Below are 14,303 nucleotides of genomic sequence, written 5' to 3'. Positions count from 1 at the left end.
TTTAAGGATAGGCCATATTTTGACCTACTCCCCTTTGAGCCCTCTTAAAAAAATCTCTTTTTTTGCCAAAAAAAAGTAAAAATATTCCGAAATAAAGTTAAAAAAACAAACCAAATGCTTTGTTTTTTAAATAATCCCCATTTTTAACATACATACTGACTGGTGTAGGGTATCATATGGTCGGTTACGCCCGACTATACATTCATACTTGTTTGTTTAAGCAAAATGGATGCACTCATCTAACTATTATCTAGAAATTATTTAAAGGTTTATTTCTAGAAGACGAAGAAATTCGAAATCAACGTATTTTGTTTTTGTAAAATGTGCGTTCTCGTTAAAAGATCGTTAAAAGATTTTCAAAAATCAATTTTAACAAACAACTAAGAAACATATCAATAATATAAAATTTAGGATTTTATTGCAAGAATTTTTGGGTATTTATTTGAAAAAAAATGTTGTGGAATGATAACATAGTTAGACATAATAAACGAAAATAAAAAACCTGTTAAGTGATACCATTTTTTTTTGAAAAGTGGATCCGAGTACAACAATAATATGTTTTTGAAATTTTACAAACATCTCCAAAATCTTGAGTTAATGGTAAAAACCTGTTTTTTGTACCTTTTAGCACTTATAAGTCAGTTATTTAGTTGACACATTTAACCTTTAAGTAAACTGGAGAGATATGTGTAAATTTCGTCAGCAAACATATTTTTTATTTTAGTTTTGCACCGTTGTCCCTGTTTGGAGATGCTTTTTAAAAGTATTTTATTAAGAAACCTTACTATTTATTAACTGATTAGAAATCCACGATTATTCGTTAGTAAAACGCAATGTTGCTTTTAAAAATCCGTTAGCGATTGACGAATCTGATTTTCCTAAAGGTGCTTTATATGTGGGATAGGGCTTAATATTGGCCTCATACAATTTGGTGGAAGGTTTTTGATTTATATAAAAGATATTTATGCTGAATTTCATCGTGATATTAATGTAATGAAGAAAATTATGGAATTAATTCGCTTGCTTAAGGAGGATTTGCATGGGTGAAATAAGTTCCAAACAATATAAAAATAGGTATAAATAAGTTTGCTGTAATAATAAGTGATACTGCTGATTCTTTAGACAATACGGCCTTATTTGACCCCATACAAACCTTCCTTTAGAAAATGACTTGAATTCCATAATTCTCCTTTTAATATTAATATCACGATAAAATTCAGCAGAAATTCCACCAAATTTATCAAGAATCGGCCCATTTTAAACCATATCCCCATATAAAGCATCTTTCACAAAATCAGTTTTTGAACAAAGAGAGTGATTAAATACGTCGTCAATTGCTAAAGAATTTTTAAAAACAAAATTGCAATTTTCTGAAGATTTGTTTTTTGCAAATTTCAGAAACATATTCTGGTTCTAATCGGATTCACCTTTCAGAAAAATAATATCATTTCCTAAGTATTTATTTTTGTCGCATAGTGTTACATTGTGAAAGTATTGTGAGGAGGACCACTAAAATTTTTATATGAATAATAACTAAATTAATTTATTTTTTTTTCTTCTAATTCCTAATTTAATACTTTAACATTTTCAATTTCAAATTTCGCTATTATAGAAAATTATAAATTTAGTGCATTACAACAAATTACTACTTACCTTAACTTTTATGGTGAAATTTTTGAATTCCTCAATTGTAGCTAAATGAAACGAATCCTCAGACAAATAGGTTTTACATTCATTACAATCGAATTGGTTCCCATTTTCTGAAATATTGCTAAATGGCCATTTGTCTTCTATTGGCGTGCTAAAATAATAAAAAAAAAACAAAGATATACAAAATTTGTTTTAAAACCACTTATTCCTTAATGTGACATCAATTACACAGACCAACGAAATTAAGGTTTTTCCAAAATTTACCGAGAATCAGCCCATATTTGACCAATATAAAGCCTCATTTAGAAAATTTTATTTTTTTTATCAATAAAAAAGTTTATCAAATTGTGTTTTTCGTAAATGACAAAAACATTGAAAATTTGTTCGAAAATCAATGCATAATGAAATTTAATCTAAACAATTGAGTTGTAATTTGTTACAACTGATTTTGATAGGTTAGGTTATGTTGATAGTTTCCTGAACGTAATTCCTAAAAATCTTCCAATTAGTGTTAGTAAGGAATGTTATTTTCGGAATAACATCACTTCCAAGACACTTGGATCTAACTTCGACGAATGCTTGGCAGGGTCAAAGAAAGTGCTCCAGAGTTTCACTGTCTCTCCACATGTCTCTCCACATGTTCCAATATGGTCTTAGATTTAGTCCTATCTCCTGATATCGCCCGACATATTCTGCGTCTGGTATACGATCAGGCAAGTCCGATGATTGTGTATAACTTTCCAGTGTGTCCAGTATACATTGATGACGAGTACTATAACCGATTTTGACCAGTTCGCATAAAGTAATGAGTCCTTCGCCTCATATTTCAAATATGTTTCAATGGATGGAATATCTAGTTTTCGGAGCCTTGGTGGAACACATGGCACCACTTATACCCAAGCAGCATGTACGCTGAACTCCCTGTAGTGGTTTGATATTGCACTTTTTGTCTAAAGCAGGTCTGATTACACATTCATAAAGCCAATTTGACATAGTAGGATTAAGACCCCTTTTCATGCCTATAGTTCTCCTACATAACGTCCAGCACCGATGTGCCTTGTTGATTCTATCCTCTATGTGGTGACTCCACTTTAATTTCCGGTAGAGGATTACACCTATAACTTAACTTTGTCTGTCACTAGTATCTTCTTACCAATGAAGCAAAGTTCAGTATCGGTTCCAAGTTGCATCTGTAAGAGTGATGAGAAAATGCCATACGACCCTGCACCTTTATAGGGAGCGAAGCTCTTGATTGGCCCTTTAACCATTTTAGATGTAATTACAATTTCCGTGTTAGCCTCCCCTTAGTCCAATATCAATTCATCTATGTTGTTCGATATACCGCGTGGGAATTGGGAGTCCATTATGAGTTTCAGTGTCTCCTCCATATCCTCCAGCCTCCTGCCCATGTCATCGAACATAGATTCCGGTTGGACATAAGTTTTGGATAGGAATTTTTTATCTTCGATACGTCATTTACGCTGCCTACCTGTTCACAGAAAAGTGTCAGGAGTCTCGTTTGGCTTTAAGAAAAACTTTCTTGTATTCACCAAGTTTACTACGATACTCATCCCAGTATACTGGGGTCTTTTTACGCCGTGCTAGGTTAAATTGTTTGCGAAGAGTCTTTTATAAAATGTTTATTTATCATATTTTTCCATCATCAAAAAGTTTTAAAAATGCTAACAATTTTTTACAGAAGTTGTCATACATCCTAGCTGTACTATAAATTTTCGATATACATAGGTAGAGAACGCCTTTTTAACTGTTCGTTTTATCGGCTGATTTGAAAAACTGTTAACCAGAAAGTGATTGAAAAGCTAAGAAAAGTGAAACATTTAATTTGAATTATCTGGATTCGACTATAAATCTTTGGTCTAATTTGTAACATTGAAATTTTCTAGGTCAGACTGTCAGTCTCTTAAAAGAACGATAGGACCTAAACTATTGTTGCAGTTCGATTGGCATTTAAAATGGAAAAAATCGGTTTACATAAGCTTCGCTTTAGAAAATGATTAATGTTCATAAGAGGCTTAAAAGTACTAATATTTTTATGAAATTATATTTAAATGGCAAATTGAAATTTGCGAATTGTGTTAACTATCCTAATTTAAATAAAATACACTTTTATACAATATCACGCGAATATGATATTCGTATTCAGTATAAAGCTTGTATTTTTTTAGTTTCATTCATTTAGCTTCCACATTATAGAAAATTTCGAAAGTAATATTGAAGAAAAGTACTAAAATAATACCTCTAATAGATTATCATTTAATCAAAAATTTTATGTTTCTGTGTTCAATATTATATACAATTCAAAAAATATAATTTGATGAATGAAAAAGTGCCAAAAGTCCCATTCAGTATATTCTTATTCACTAAGGTCCCTACATTTTAAAATTTATTTTCAATATCTATGTTCAATATCGTAAAAATATTTAAAGGAACCAACGGAAAAACGAAAAAGTACAAAAATCTCTCTCAATAAATTCACATTTAATAACTGTATGTGTTCCAGAATAAAGAATAGAAAAGTACCAAATAGTCCTTACTTACAAATTATTATTCAGTCAAATTATTATTTTTCGAGAATTAAGTTTACAAAATGTTCCGTATTTAAATCTATATATCACAGATAAAACTCAAACGATTCAAATATGCATTCATTTGTTCCTGAAAAATAGTGCTTTCAAAACGTATCAAACAATTTACTTTAATTTGGTCCTATATAGTACTCGAATTCCAAAATAATAATAATAATAATAATAATAATAATAATAATAACAATAATAATAAAATACCAACAGCTTATTTTAAGTCAGTAAAAATTGCCCCAATGAGTTTGAATAAAATTAGGTTAGGTTGATAGGAGGATGTATACTACATTAAATCCGAAGAAATACACCTAGGCCACTATCGGGACTGTTGTGCTCTCCAATTCATGAAAAAAATTGTTCACTAAATGTATTATTTTTGCATGTTCAGAAACTTAGTTTCCTGAACGTAATTCCTAAGAATCTTCAAATCAGTGTTGGTTAAGAATGTTATATCCGAAATAACATTACTTCCAAGATACTTGGATTAACTTCGACGAATGCCAGACAGTTGCAAAGAAAGTGCTCCAGAGTTTTACTGTCCTCTCCACATGCTCTACATTCGTCTGAATCCGCACGTCTAATTTTGTATAGATGTGCACGTAATCCTGTGTATCCACTCAGAATACGTACCATCATACTAACCTCAGACTTGCTCTTTTTAGGAGATTTCTCGTCTTGCTCTCATCAGGGCAGGATCATAGATTCCGGTTGGACATGAGTTTTGGATAATTTTTTTTTTTATCTTCACAGAAAAGTTTCCAAGAGTCTCGCTTGGCTTTTCGAGCGATTTTCTTATATTTACCAAGTTTATTATGATACTCATCCCAGTCTGCGGTCTTTTTACGGTTATATAGTTTGCCAAGAGTCTTCCTAAGATTCCGGATCTCCCCAGTTACCCAGGGTTTTCCTGTTCTCGAACTATTCAACCAGGGCACTTGTGAACTTTTCGAAAAGTGTCCTGACCTAAACTGTTCTTTAGTAAGGTCCCGAACATTGGCAATTAGTTTTAGACTTATTCCGAAACTTTATCGGCTTTGGTGGTGGCCTTAGTATTTTGAATCTTATGTACCGATGATCAGAAAAGGAGTGCTCGTCTGAAACTCTCCAATCCTGAATTTCGTTTATATGCTCTTCTGAACATATAGTTATATCTAATACTTCTTCTCTGATTCTGTTGACAAAGGTAGCTTTATTACCTGAGTTCAATGTTATCAAGCTTTTAGAATTAAGGTAATCAATAAGGGCTTGTCACCTGCGATTGGTGTTTGTACTTCCCCATGCTACATGGTGCGAGTTGGCATCACAACCTATTACAATTTTCTTATTTTTCCTTTGTACCTCTTCAACCAGTTTCATCAGATCCGACGTTGGTGGAAGTGTCGGAGAATCGAAAGGCAGGTAAACTGATGCAAGGAATATGTTGCCACGACCTTGCTTCAGCACCGTTGCGTCCGATGTTGATAATCCTGTTGAGGGGAGAAAACATAAGTTCTTGTTACATAAGATAAATATTCTCGGGCGAGACCCTGTATCAGCATAGAAAAGTTGGAAATTTACGTGATTTAATCCAGAAACCTTGTTCCGAATAGTCCAAGGTTCCTGGATCAAGCTATATGTATTTTACCTGTGTTAATTTTAGCCATCAGAGCGTTGGTATCTGTCTCGCTCCGATGGAGGTTTATTTGGATAACCTCAATCATGGTCATCCATTAAACTGTCTTTCAGCGAGTTTGTGGTCACCTCCTCGCTCTTTGGATTTGACTCCTCCGAGTAACCTGAAGTGGATATTAATGCAGTGGGTACTGTTGATGGCTCTGCGGTGTCCTTATCAGGTATAGGAATAGCAGACACATTCCCAATTTTGGAGAGCGCTGCTGTTCTGTCTTCTGGCGGGTGAGTGATTTCCTCCTCATCATTGCCAGTACTTGCTAATGGTGCTTTGGGTACTGTATTAGGTGTTTAAGTGTCCTTGTCGGGACCGGTTTTGACAGCCCTTTTAATCGGCGCCTTCTTTCTTCTGACGATTTAATGGTTGAGGAGTTGACTCCTCAACGTTAATAGTAGTGGATACTGATGCTGTGGTCTTAGGTTTTTTAGTGTCCTTTTCGAGGCTAGTTGTAACAGCCTTTCTAACCGGCACCTTCCCTATTTTGAATATGACAGCTTTAGAGGCATATTAAGTCCTACCTTTATTCTTTGCAAGACTAGCCATGAATTTCTGGTCGATACCTATTACAAATAAAGTTTTCTCAGGTTCTCCTTTCTGTTAAAGACATCCCATTTTTCCACGGCCAGCTCAGCATTTTGACCTCCAAGAATTTCCAGTATACGTTCATTAGCCAGTTTACTGCCCCATCCTTTTATGTAGACAGTGGACTTTAAGAGCACCGGAAGCTCGCTCTTCTTTGCCAGTCAAAGCCTGGCGCCGTCCCAGAGAGGAAGGATACTTTTCACCAAGTTTTTTAGGGTGCTAACACATTGGTGAGATACCAACCTCATCAACATCATTCCCATGCTGAACTCGCAGCTCTCGCTCTCCATTGGTTGTTTGCCCTTTGAAGCGATTGTATGGTCCACTATCTTATTGTTGACCAGGTCTTCTATTTTACTCTGTTGGTCTATTGGAATTTTGCCTGTCGGATTACCGGCATCGTAAACTGCATAGCAGAGATCGTTCCGGTGCCTACTTCTGGCAACTTTGGCGTAAGATGGCGGCACTTTTCCTTTTCCTCCGTATAGATTCTCCTTCCTCGTTTCTCGGGGCTTTTTTTGAGATACCCTTACTTTCGAGGTTGATTTCGCCGACGTGTTCGTCTTCGGAATATCTGGCTTGGCGTTGTCATCCTTACTCTCAGGATTCTGACTTAAGGTTCCTTTGAGTGAAGTATGGCTTGGCTTCGACTGTATATTAGAAGACTGGAAGCTCTTTTTCTTCTTAGGTTTATTCTCAGTTGTCAACTCCTCGGGAGACCTGATTCTTTTTGCCTCAGATCTTGTGAAAAGTCCGATTTTTCCTTTGGAGTGTCGCGGGATTGACTGACTATAATGTCCTGAAGCATATTTTTCAACTTCCTCCTCTGGCCAAGGTCCAGAAAGTCTAGGTACCCACCTCCGTATTTTGCTCACGATTGCAGGATGACGTCGACACGTGACTCGCGAGTAGATCAACACTTGCCGCCGGTACTGGGTTATTAAGGCCCTGCACCGTAACTTTTATCTTTATATTTTTATTTTCCATATTTTCCATATATTTCTTAAGTAAAATTAAATTAAATTTGCCGTTTTTTTTCTTGTTGGTACATTTTCCCCCAGTGAAATAGCAAACATTTTATTACAATAAATATTACGGAGTTAGTCCGTAATTTAATAGTAATAATTCAATAAACCGAAAAAGTTTTCTTAATGTGCTAAAAAAGTACAATAAATACAGTTTTCTCCTTTTTACACCCAAAAACGACTGAATTTTAAAAAAGTACGAAACAGGTGTCACATAATTTTGAGAGGTGTATCCAAAATATTTAGAAACATTTGATTATGTTAATTAGTTCAAAGTTATAAAGGGCCAAAAAAAGGTACCAAAATCACCTTTGTTATACATTTTTACCCCTTAAAGGTACGAATTTCAAAAAAGTACCAGACATCCATCTGCTGATTTTAAGAGTAGATACAGGTGCATTTAAAATTTTTCTTGTATCACTAATATTGTGTAAGATATTAAGAAAACGTGTTTTTCCCGTTTTTCTCTTTTTTACCCGTAAATGTGCAAATTTCCAAAAATCCCTCCTTAGTGGATCTACATAACCAAAAACACATCTACTGTCAAAATTTCATGATTCTAGGTTCAGCCGTTTGGGCTGTGCGATGATGAATCAGTCATAATAAGATATTTTAAAATTGTTACAATAAAGATAATATAAAGACTACAATCATAATTTTAACCACAATCATATAACATTGTCAATAAATCGTTTAAAAACCAAATAATCTTAAATACCCTCCACCACCACTTTTATATTAATACATTTCTAATTTATCTAATGAGTTTTCTCATGTCTTAAATAGAAAAATCCCAAGATTTAAATCTATTACAATTCCATGATTTATTAAACGTTACAAACGCCATTTTCTTTATATTTTTATAGCGCTTACCGATATTTTGTAATTTGCATGTATGCATGTGATTTAAGATTTTAGGATTTTCAAAATACATATATAATTTTGTTCTACACTAATTGTTTTTTATTTTTCCCGTATTTAGTTCATTGAAACGCATCGTTATAGATGTATTGCTCCTAAAAAGTGTCCCACAGGACACCCTTATGTTAAAGTAAAGAAAAACCAAATGAAATTAATAAATTTTCTGGAAACTTTTCACTTTTACGACTTACCTATCATTCCTAAGAAGTTCATATGTTCTAGAAAGTTGTTAATTGAGATCTTAGGTACATTTTTGTAGATAACTGTTTTATTAAATTTAAAACGGTTTCCTAATTATAAGCCTGAACAAGGAAAAAACATTAAAAAAAATTTTTTGCGATTCTGATCATTAAGATAATTTTTTGACTTTATATTTTTTTTGTGATAAGAGCAACAACATTCCCTCAGAGAGTAAATCAAAATTCCGATCGGTTTGCAAGATACGAGCCTGAGAAAGTTATCACTTTTTTCAAAAATGACACCGAGACCCCAAATCTTTGGGGGCCAATAACTAAAAAATTGCATGACATTGGGCAAAACTGGAAGACACGGGTCTTCTTATTTTTGGTCTTTTATCATATAGTGGTGTCCGTATATGGTTATTCAACCTTGTATGGGAGCAATGACCAATTAAGGACCGATCCAATAAAAGTTTTAATAGTAATATTTCCGTATAAAAAGGCAATACTGGTACCAAATTTTATATGGATACCTTAATTTAGTAATAAGTTATGTGCGTTTAAGTGATGTAGGAGCTATGACCAATTATGGACCGATTCAAAAGAACTTTCATAGTAATATTTCTGTATATATAAGAGCAATACTTGTACCAAATTTTATATGGATATCTTAATTTAATAATAAGTTATGCTAGTTTAAGTGATTTTCGAGAGGGGCCCTTGTATGGGAGCTATAACCAATTATGGACCCATCCAACAAATTTTTGCTTTGAATGAATTCTATTAACATAAGATTTTAATTTGTAAAATTTTGTGAAGATATCAACATTACGGCGGAACTTATTAACAAAAAAACAAATTTTCCGGGATCGATTCTGGCGATTTTCCGCATAGATCCAGAACTTGTGTATAAACGAACGTATGGTGATTTTCGTGGAATTATCTTGCATAGTTTTTGAGAAAATTACATCAGAATGTGTAAAAAATGCGCTATTTTTTCGAGGTTGTTCCAAATTTTGATTCATAACTTTTCCCGATATGAACCGATTTTGCTCATTTTCAATACCAAACAACTTAGGAAAACTAAGAACATTTTGGGTGAATTTGGTTAAATTATATTGCTTCGTTTTATCGTGAGCGTGTTTTTCACAGACAGACGGACATAGCTAAATCGACTCAGAATTTGATAAGGTCCCAGAATATATATACTTTGTTGGGTCTCAGATGAATATTTCTTGGTCTTACACAAGGAATGATGGTTTGTTATTAGAAATGTATTACTCTCTGGGATTCGGAATTAGTTGATAATTTACCCAATTGCTAATTACAGACCCTTTTAAAAAAATCTTCCAGTTCGTGTTCACCGAACGAAAACAAAATAATATTTCACTATTGTTTCAACAGGATGTGTTAACATTCAGATGTATATTTCCTATTATCTTCAATTATATATTATTTAAAAGTTTTTCAGAAAACAAGCTACACAGAGTATATATTGCTACCCTAAACGCAGCATAAATAAAAAACCCATTTACGATTTTGAAGATTCTAACAACAATAGTTTTCCAGATTTACAATATGTTACATTACTCCGCAGTTACACCTAACTTATTACACAAAAACATATTATCAAAATTAGTTTAAAATTGATTCTGTGACGTAGTCTGAAGGCAAGATGTCATTTTCATTATATATTGCTGAAGGCATCTTGCCCTCAAGATGTCATTTTCATTATATATATTTTATTCACAATTTTGAATATATTTTTTAAATTTAACAATACACAAAATTAAGAACAATTAAAAATTGATTTTTTGATTGTAAAATTAAAACAAAAATAATTTGCAAACTGGAGAATAACTTGATAAAAAAAACTCGTACACACCAAAAAAAATTTCAGGAATGCATAATAATAAAAATAGTATCTTTCTGAAGAAATAAACATTTCTTTGAATATGATTTATATATAAAATGTATCATTTTACTTGTTATAAAATTTAATAATAAGAAGTGGAATTAGCCAATTATTTTTGTTTTTTAGTATTTTCTCCCCATATAATAACATTTTTTGCGTCTCTTTTTCTGTGAAAGTTCATATAGTAAAACTTTAAGATTTAATAGTTTCTCAGTTTACGAGTTTTTCTATTTAATTCATGCGGGGGCTTTAAGCTCCTTAGATGAAAGTCTGCTCTTTTTCTTTTAAAATGTTCAGATGAATATTAAAGAAATTTGTGAAAGTTTTGAAAAATTAGTTTTCCAGATAAAATAAATTTGTATTTAATACATATGGTAGGTGCCAAGTCCCCAATTGAAAGCCGTTATACTCTAAATGTTCAGATGAATGTCAAAGTTCTTCTATTTATCGGACTTCTATATGACGGAGTAAAAAATTTTTAAATGGATGCAAAAGATATTTATTAGAAGTTTACAATTCTATATGTAATAGTTTTCAAGATAAACGAATTTTTGTATTTAATTTAAATGGGGGTGCCACGCCCCCTAATGCTAATCCACCTACTTTTTCCTAAATAATCAGTAATAGTATCAATATCTTAATTGGTTTCAACAAAATTTGAGGACTTTATTGTTATATTATCTCTAATATACGGTTTTTATAATTTCTTAATATGGGGTTGGCTCCTCACTCACTTGAAATTTCAAATAACCCATACAGAAATACGATGAAATTTAATAAAATCGGTTCAGATGTCTAGTAGTCTATAACGTTCAAACACACATACAAATATTTTAACAAATACACATTAATTTTATATATGATCAATTACACTAGACAGAACTGAAAATGCCTTTTAAATAAAAATAGCTGATTCCTACCTATTTCAAAAATTGTTATAAAATTTTCGGTTAGCTCTAGTTTTCGAGATATTGTGGTTTTTGTAAAAACGTTATTAAAAACATTTTTTTGGTATTTTTACTTAATTTCTCAGAACAGGGCCAATATTTACAGAGTTATTTAACTACTTGCAAATCTATATAAAATTATCTATTATTAGAGTATAATTATGCTGAGAGTTATTACAAGATACCTTGGATGTTTTCACGCAATATTAAAGACAATATCTTTAGCATTAAAATGAAATCTGTACTTTAAGGAATTTCAAAGTTATGAGTAATTATGTGTATATACTTTTAGACAATTTTAACATATTTTTAAATTTTTAAAGCGCGATATTTGGAACTGATTCCGATTAAAAAGTCATTAATTTGAAGAACAATTTCAAACCATAAATTTTATTAACATCGGAGATGTCAAATCCGACTACTGTTCGCTTTCACATGGATTCTCCCTTATACTGCTATAACTCTCATTATCATTATACTCTTTAGAAATATAATTTTATGTAGTTTTCTATCATAAAGCAAGTAGGAATGCTATATTCGGCTGTGCCGAATCTTATATACACTTCACCATAGTGTATTTTAAACATCTTAGTTTTATAAATTTTTTCCCGATACATTATTATTACACCAAAAGCAAAACAAAATGAACAAGAACGCTAAATTAAATAAAAAACAAAATACACAAGGCAATTAAACCAACAGACATCTAAACATACAAACATACAAACATAAAACCAACCTACATCCAAATATACCAACAGAATTCACCAAAAACAAAATAGATAACTCAATGAAGCCAACAGCATCCAAACATACAAAACAAAATACACAGCTGAACAAAACTAAATACATCTACACACGCATGTACATCTTTTTCCAATTCACAGTGTTGTTGCTTATTTAACAAAGCATAAAAAATATGTCTTCTTTTGATGAAATTTTCAAAGGTTGTCTCGGATTTTTGCTTATATCTCTGATATTTATAGACCGAGTTTGCTGATTTTAAATAGCGATCTTCTCAGCATGTCTAACAAAATTATTAAAGATTCAGATCTAGCCGATATCTGGGTCCTTTAAAAACTAATTTCAACAGGCAGACAGACGGACATGGCTCTATCTATAAGGCTCTTTATAGGGTCGGAAAATTATATTATAGAAATTACAAACTCACGAATTATCACGAAGGTGAAGGGTATAAAAAGCCTTGTAATTTAATCCAATTCTGCAAAATTAAATAAAAACTTCCAAAAAGTTCCATAAACAATATCTGTACAAAAATCGCAATATCTCAAAAACTTGAGCTAACTCGTTGACTGTATTATCAAAGCTTTTTAGAGTTAACCCTAAAACGAGATGAATCGATTCGCGTTCATTAAAAAAAATTCAAGTTTTCCAGCTTTTGAAGTTGTCGTACCCAACTCCTGTTCAGGGCACATTAACGAGATATATGTATACCATAGTGTGTTTAATTACATCAGCTAACCACTGCACATAGGTCTGGTCTGGCTTATCATCTTGTTTGGCCAAAACTATAAAAATATTTCTTTTTTTACATTGAAAATGAATTATATATTAATTTGTGATAGGTTTACATAAATTTTCTTGTTTTTAACCCTCTTGTGACAAATTGGAAGTCTGTTTTAAAATTTTAATTTTTTAAGCAAACATAATCTTTAAAAATAGCCCATTTGTAATTAAACGGGTAGGTTATGTTAAAATTAATTAATGGCAAATATTTCCCAAAAAATTGGTATAATCTACATTTATTATATGTTTCTCAACACTTCTAACTATTTTGTTTTATATAAGACCCTATAAAAATTGGAATCAAAAAATAATATTTAAATAAGAAAGTTAAATGGGCAACTTATAGCAAAATAAATTTATTGTAAAAATGTGCCCAATTTCTGGTTTATATATTTTCCCCAGCACTTTAAACAATTTTTTTTATTAGTAATTGAAATCTTTAAAAAAAATTCAGATAATATTTTTTTAATTTTAATTTTTCACTAAACGGGCATGTTATGTTAAAGATAATTGATGGCAAATATTTTTTAACAGATTGGTCTAATATCGTTATTCTATATTTTCTCAACGCTTTAACCTCTGTTTTATTCTTAATTGAACAAATTCTGAACATATTTTTTCAATAACGCAAATTTTTAACTAAACGGGGAATATATATTAAAAACAATTGGTGGCAAATATTTTCCAACATAGTTTTCTAATTTTAATTTTTTTTATTTTTCTCAACACTTCAAACATTTATGTTTAATTCTCAATGATATGAACTTTATCATATTATTTTTATATAATGTAAATTTTTAACTAAACTCGCAACACGCTACCCATATACATATATTTCATATGGCTTGCATATAATATTAAAATATTTTCCTACACAAATTATTCAAAGTCAACAATATTGAAGCCATGCAAGCAGTAATATACGAACATGAAATGTACGCAAGCAGAGCATATATATGCCGACGAAACAAAACGATAGTCGCGACTATGAGGTTACAATATTTTCACTATCAAACTTAAATATTATTTACTATAGGAAATGACTTATGGTCTAAAATTTAACATTTCATGTTGGACTTGAAAAATTATAAAATGTGAAAAATGTATGCAATATATAAGCAAATTTTATTTAGAAAATAATTTTTTTCTAATTATATTACCTATTAAAATCAATACAAATATTGTTTGTAGTTTTTGCATCCATTTTAATACTCCACATAAAAATTAAACATTAATTTAATATACATACATTCAATAATTCAATTCAAAAATTTTCTAATTAAAATTT

General features: G+C 31.4%; 1 protein-coding gene across 4 annotated transcripts in view; it reads right to left on the bottom strand.

Moving 5' to 3' along the window:
- The window catches only part of LOC111677206 (calcineurin-binding protein cabin-1-like), a 637,283-nt gene that overhangs the window by 550,698 nt on the left and 72,282 nt on the right, over positions 1-14,303 (bottom strand). For all 4 annotated transcript variants that reach the window (XM_046947473.1, XM_046947468.1, XM_046947458.1 and 1 more), the window contains exon 5: positions 1,654-1,801. In XM_046947473.1, the coding sequence (XP_046803429.1) occupies positions 1,654-1,801 (148 nt within the window). The remainder of the gene's footprint in view (positions 1-1,653; positions 1,802-14,303) is intronic.

The sequence above is a fragment of the Lucilia cuprina genome, chromosome 2, assembly GCF_022045245.1.
Source record: "Lucilia cuprina isolate Lc7/37 chromosome 2, ASM2204524v1, whole genome shotgun sequence".
Classification (NCBI taxonomy): Eukaryota; Metazoa; Arthropoda; class Insecta; order Diptera; family Calliphoridae; genus Lucilia; species Lucilia cuprina.
This window is presented reverse-complemented; position numbering and strand designations above follow the sequence as displayed.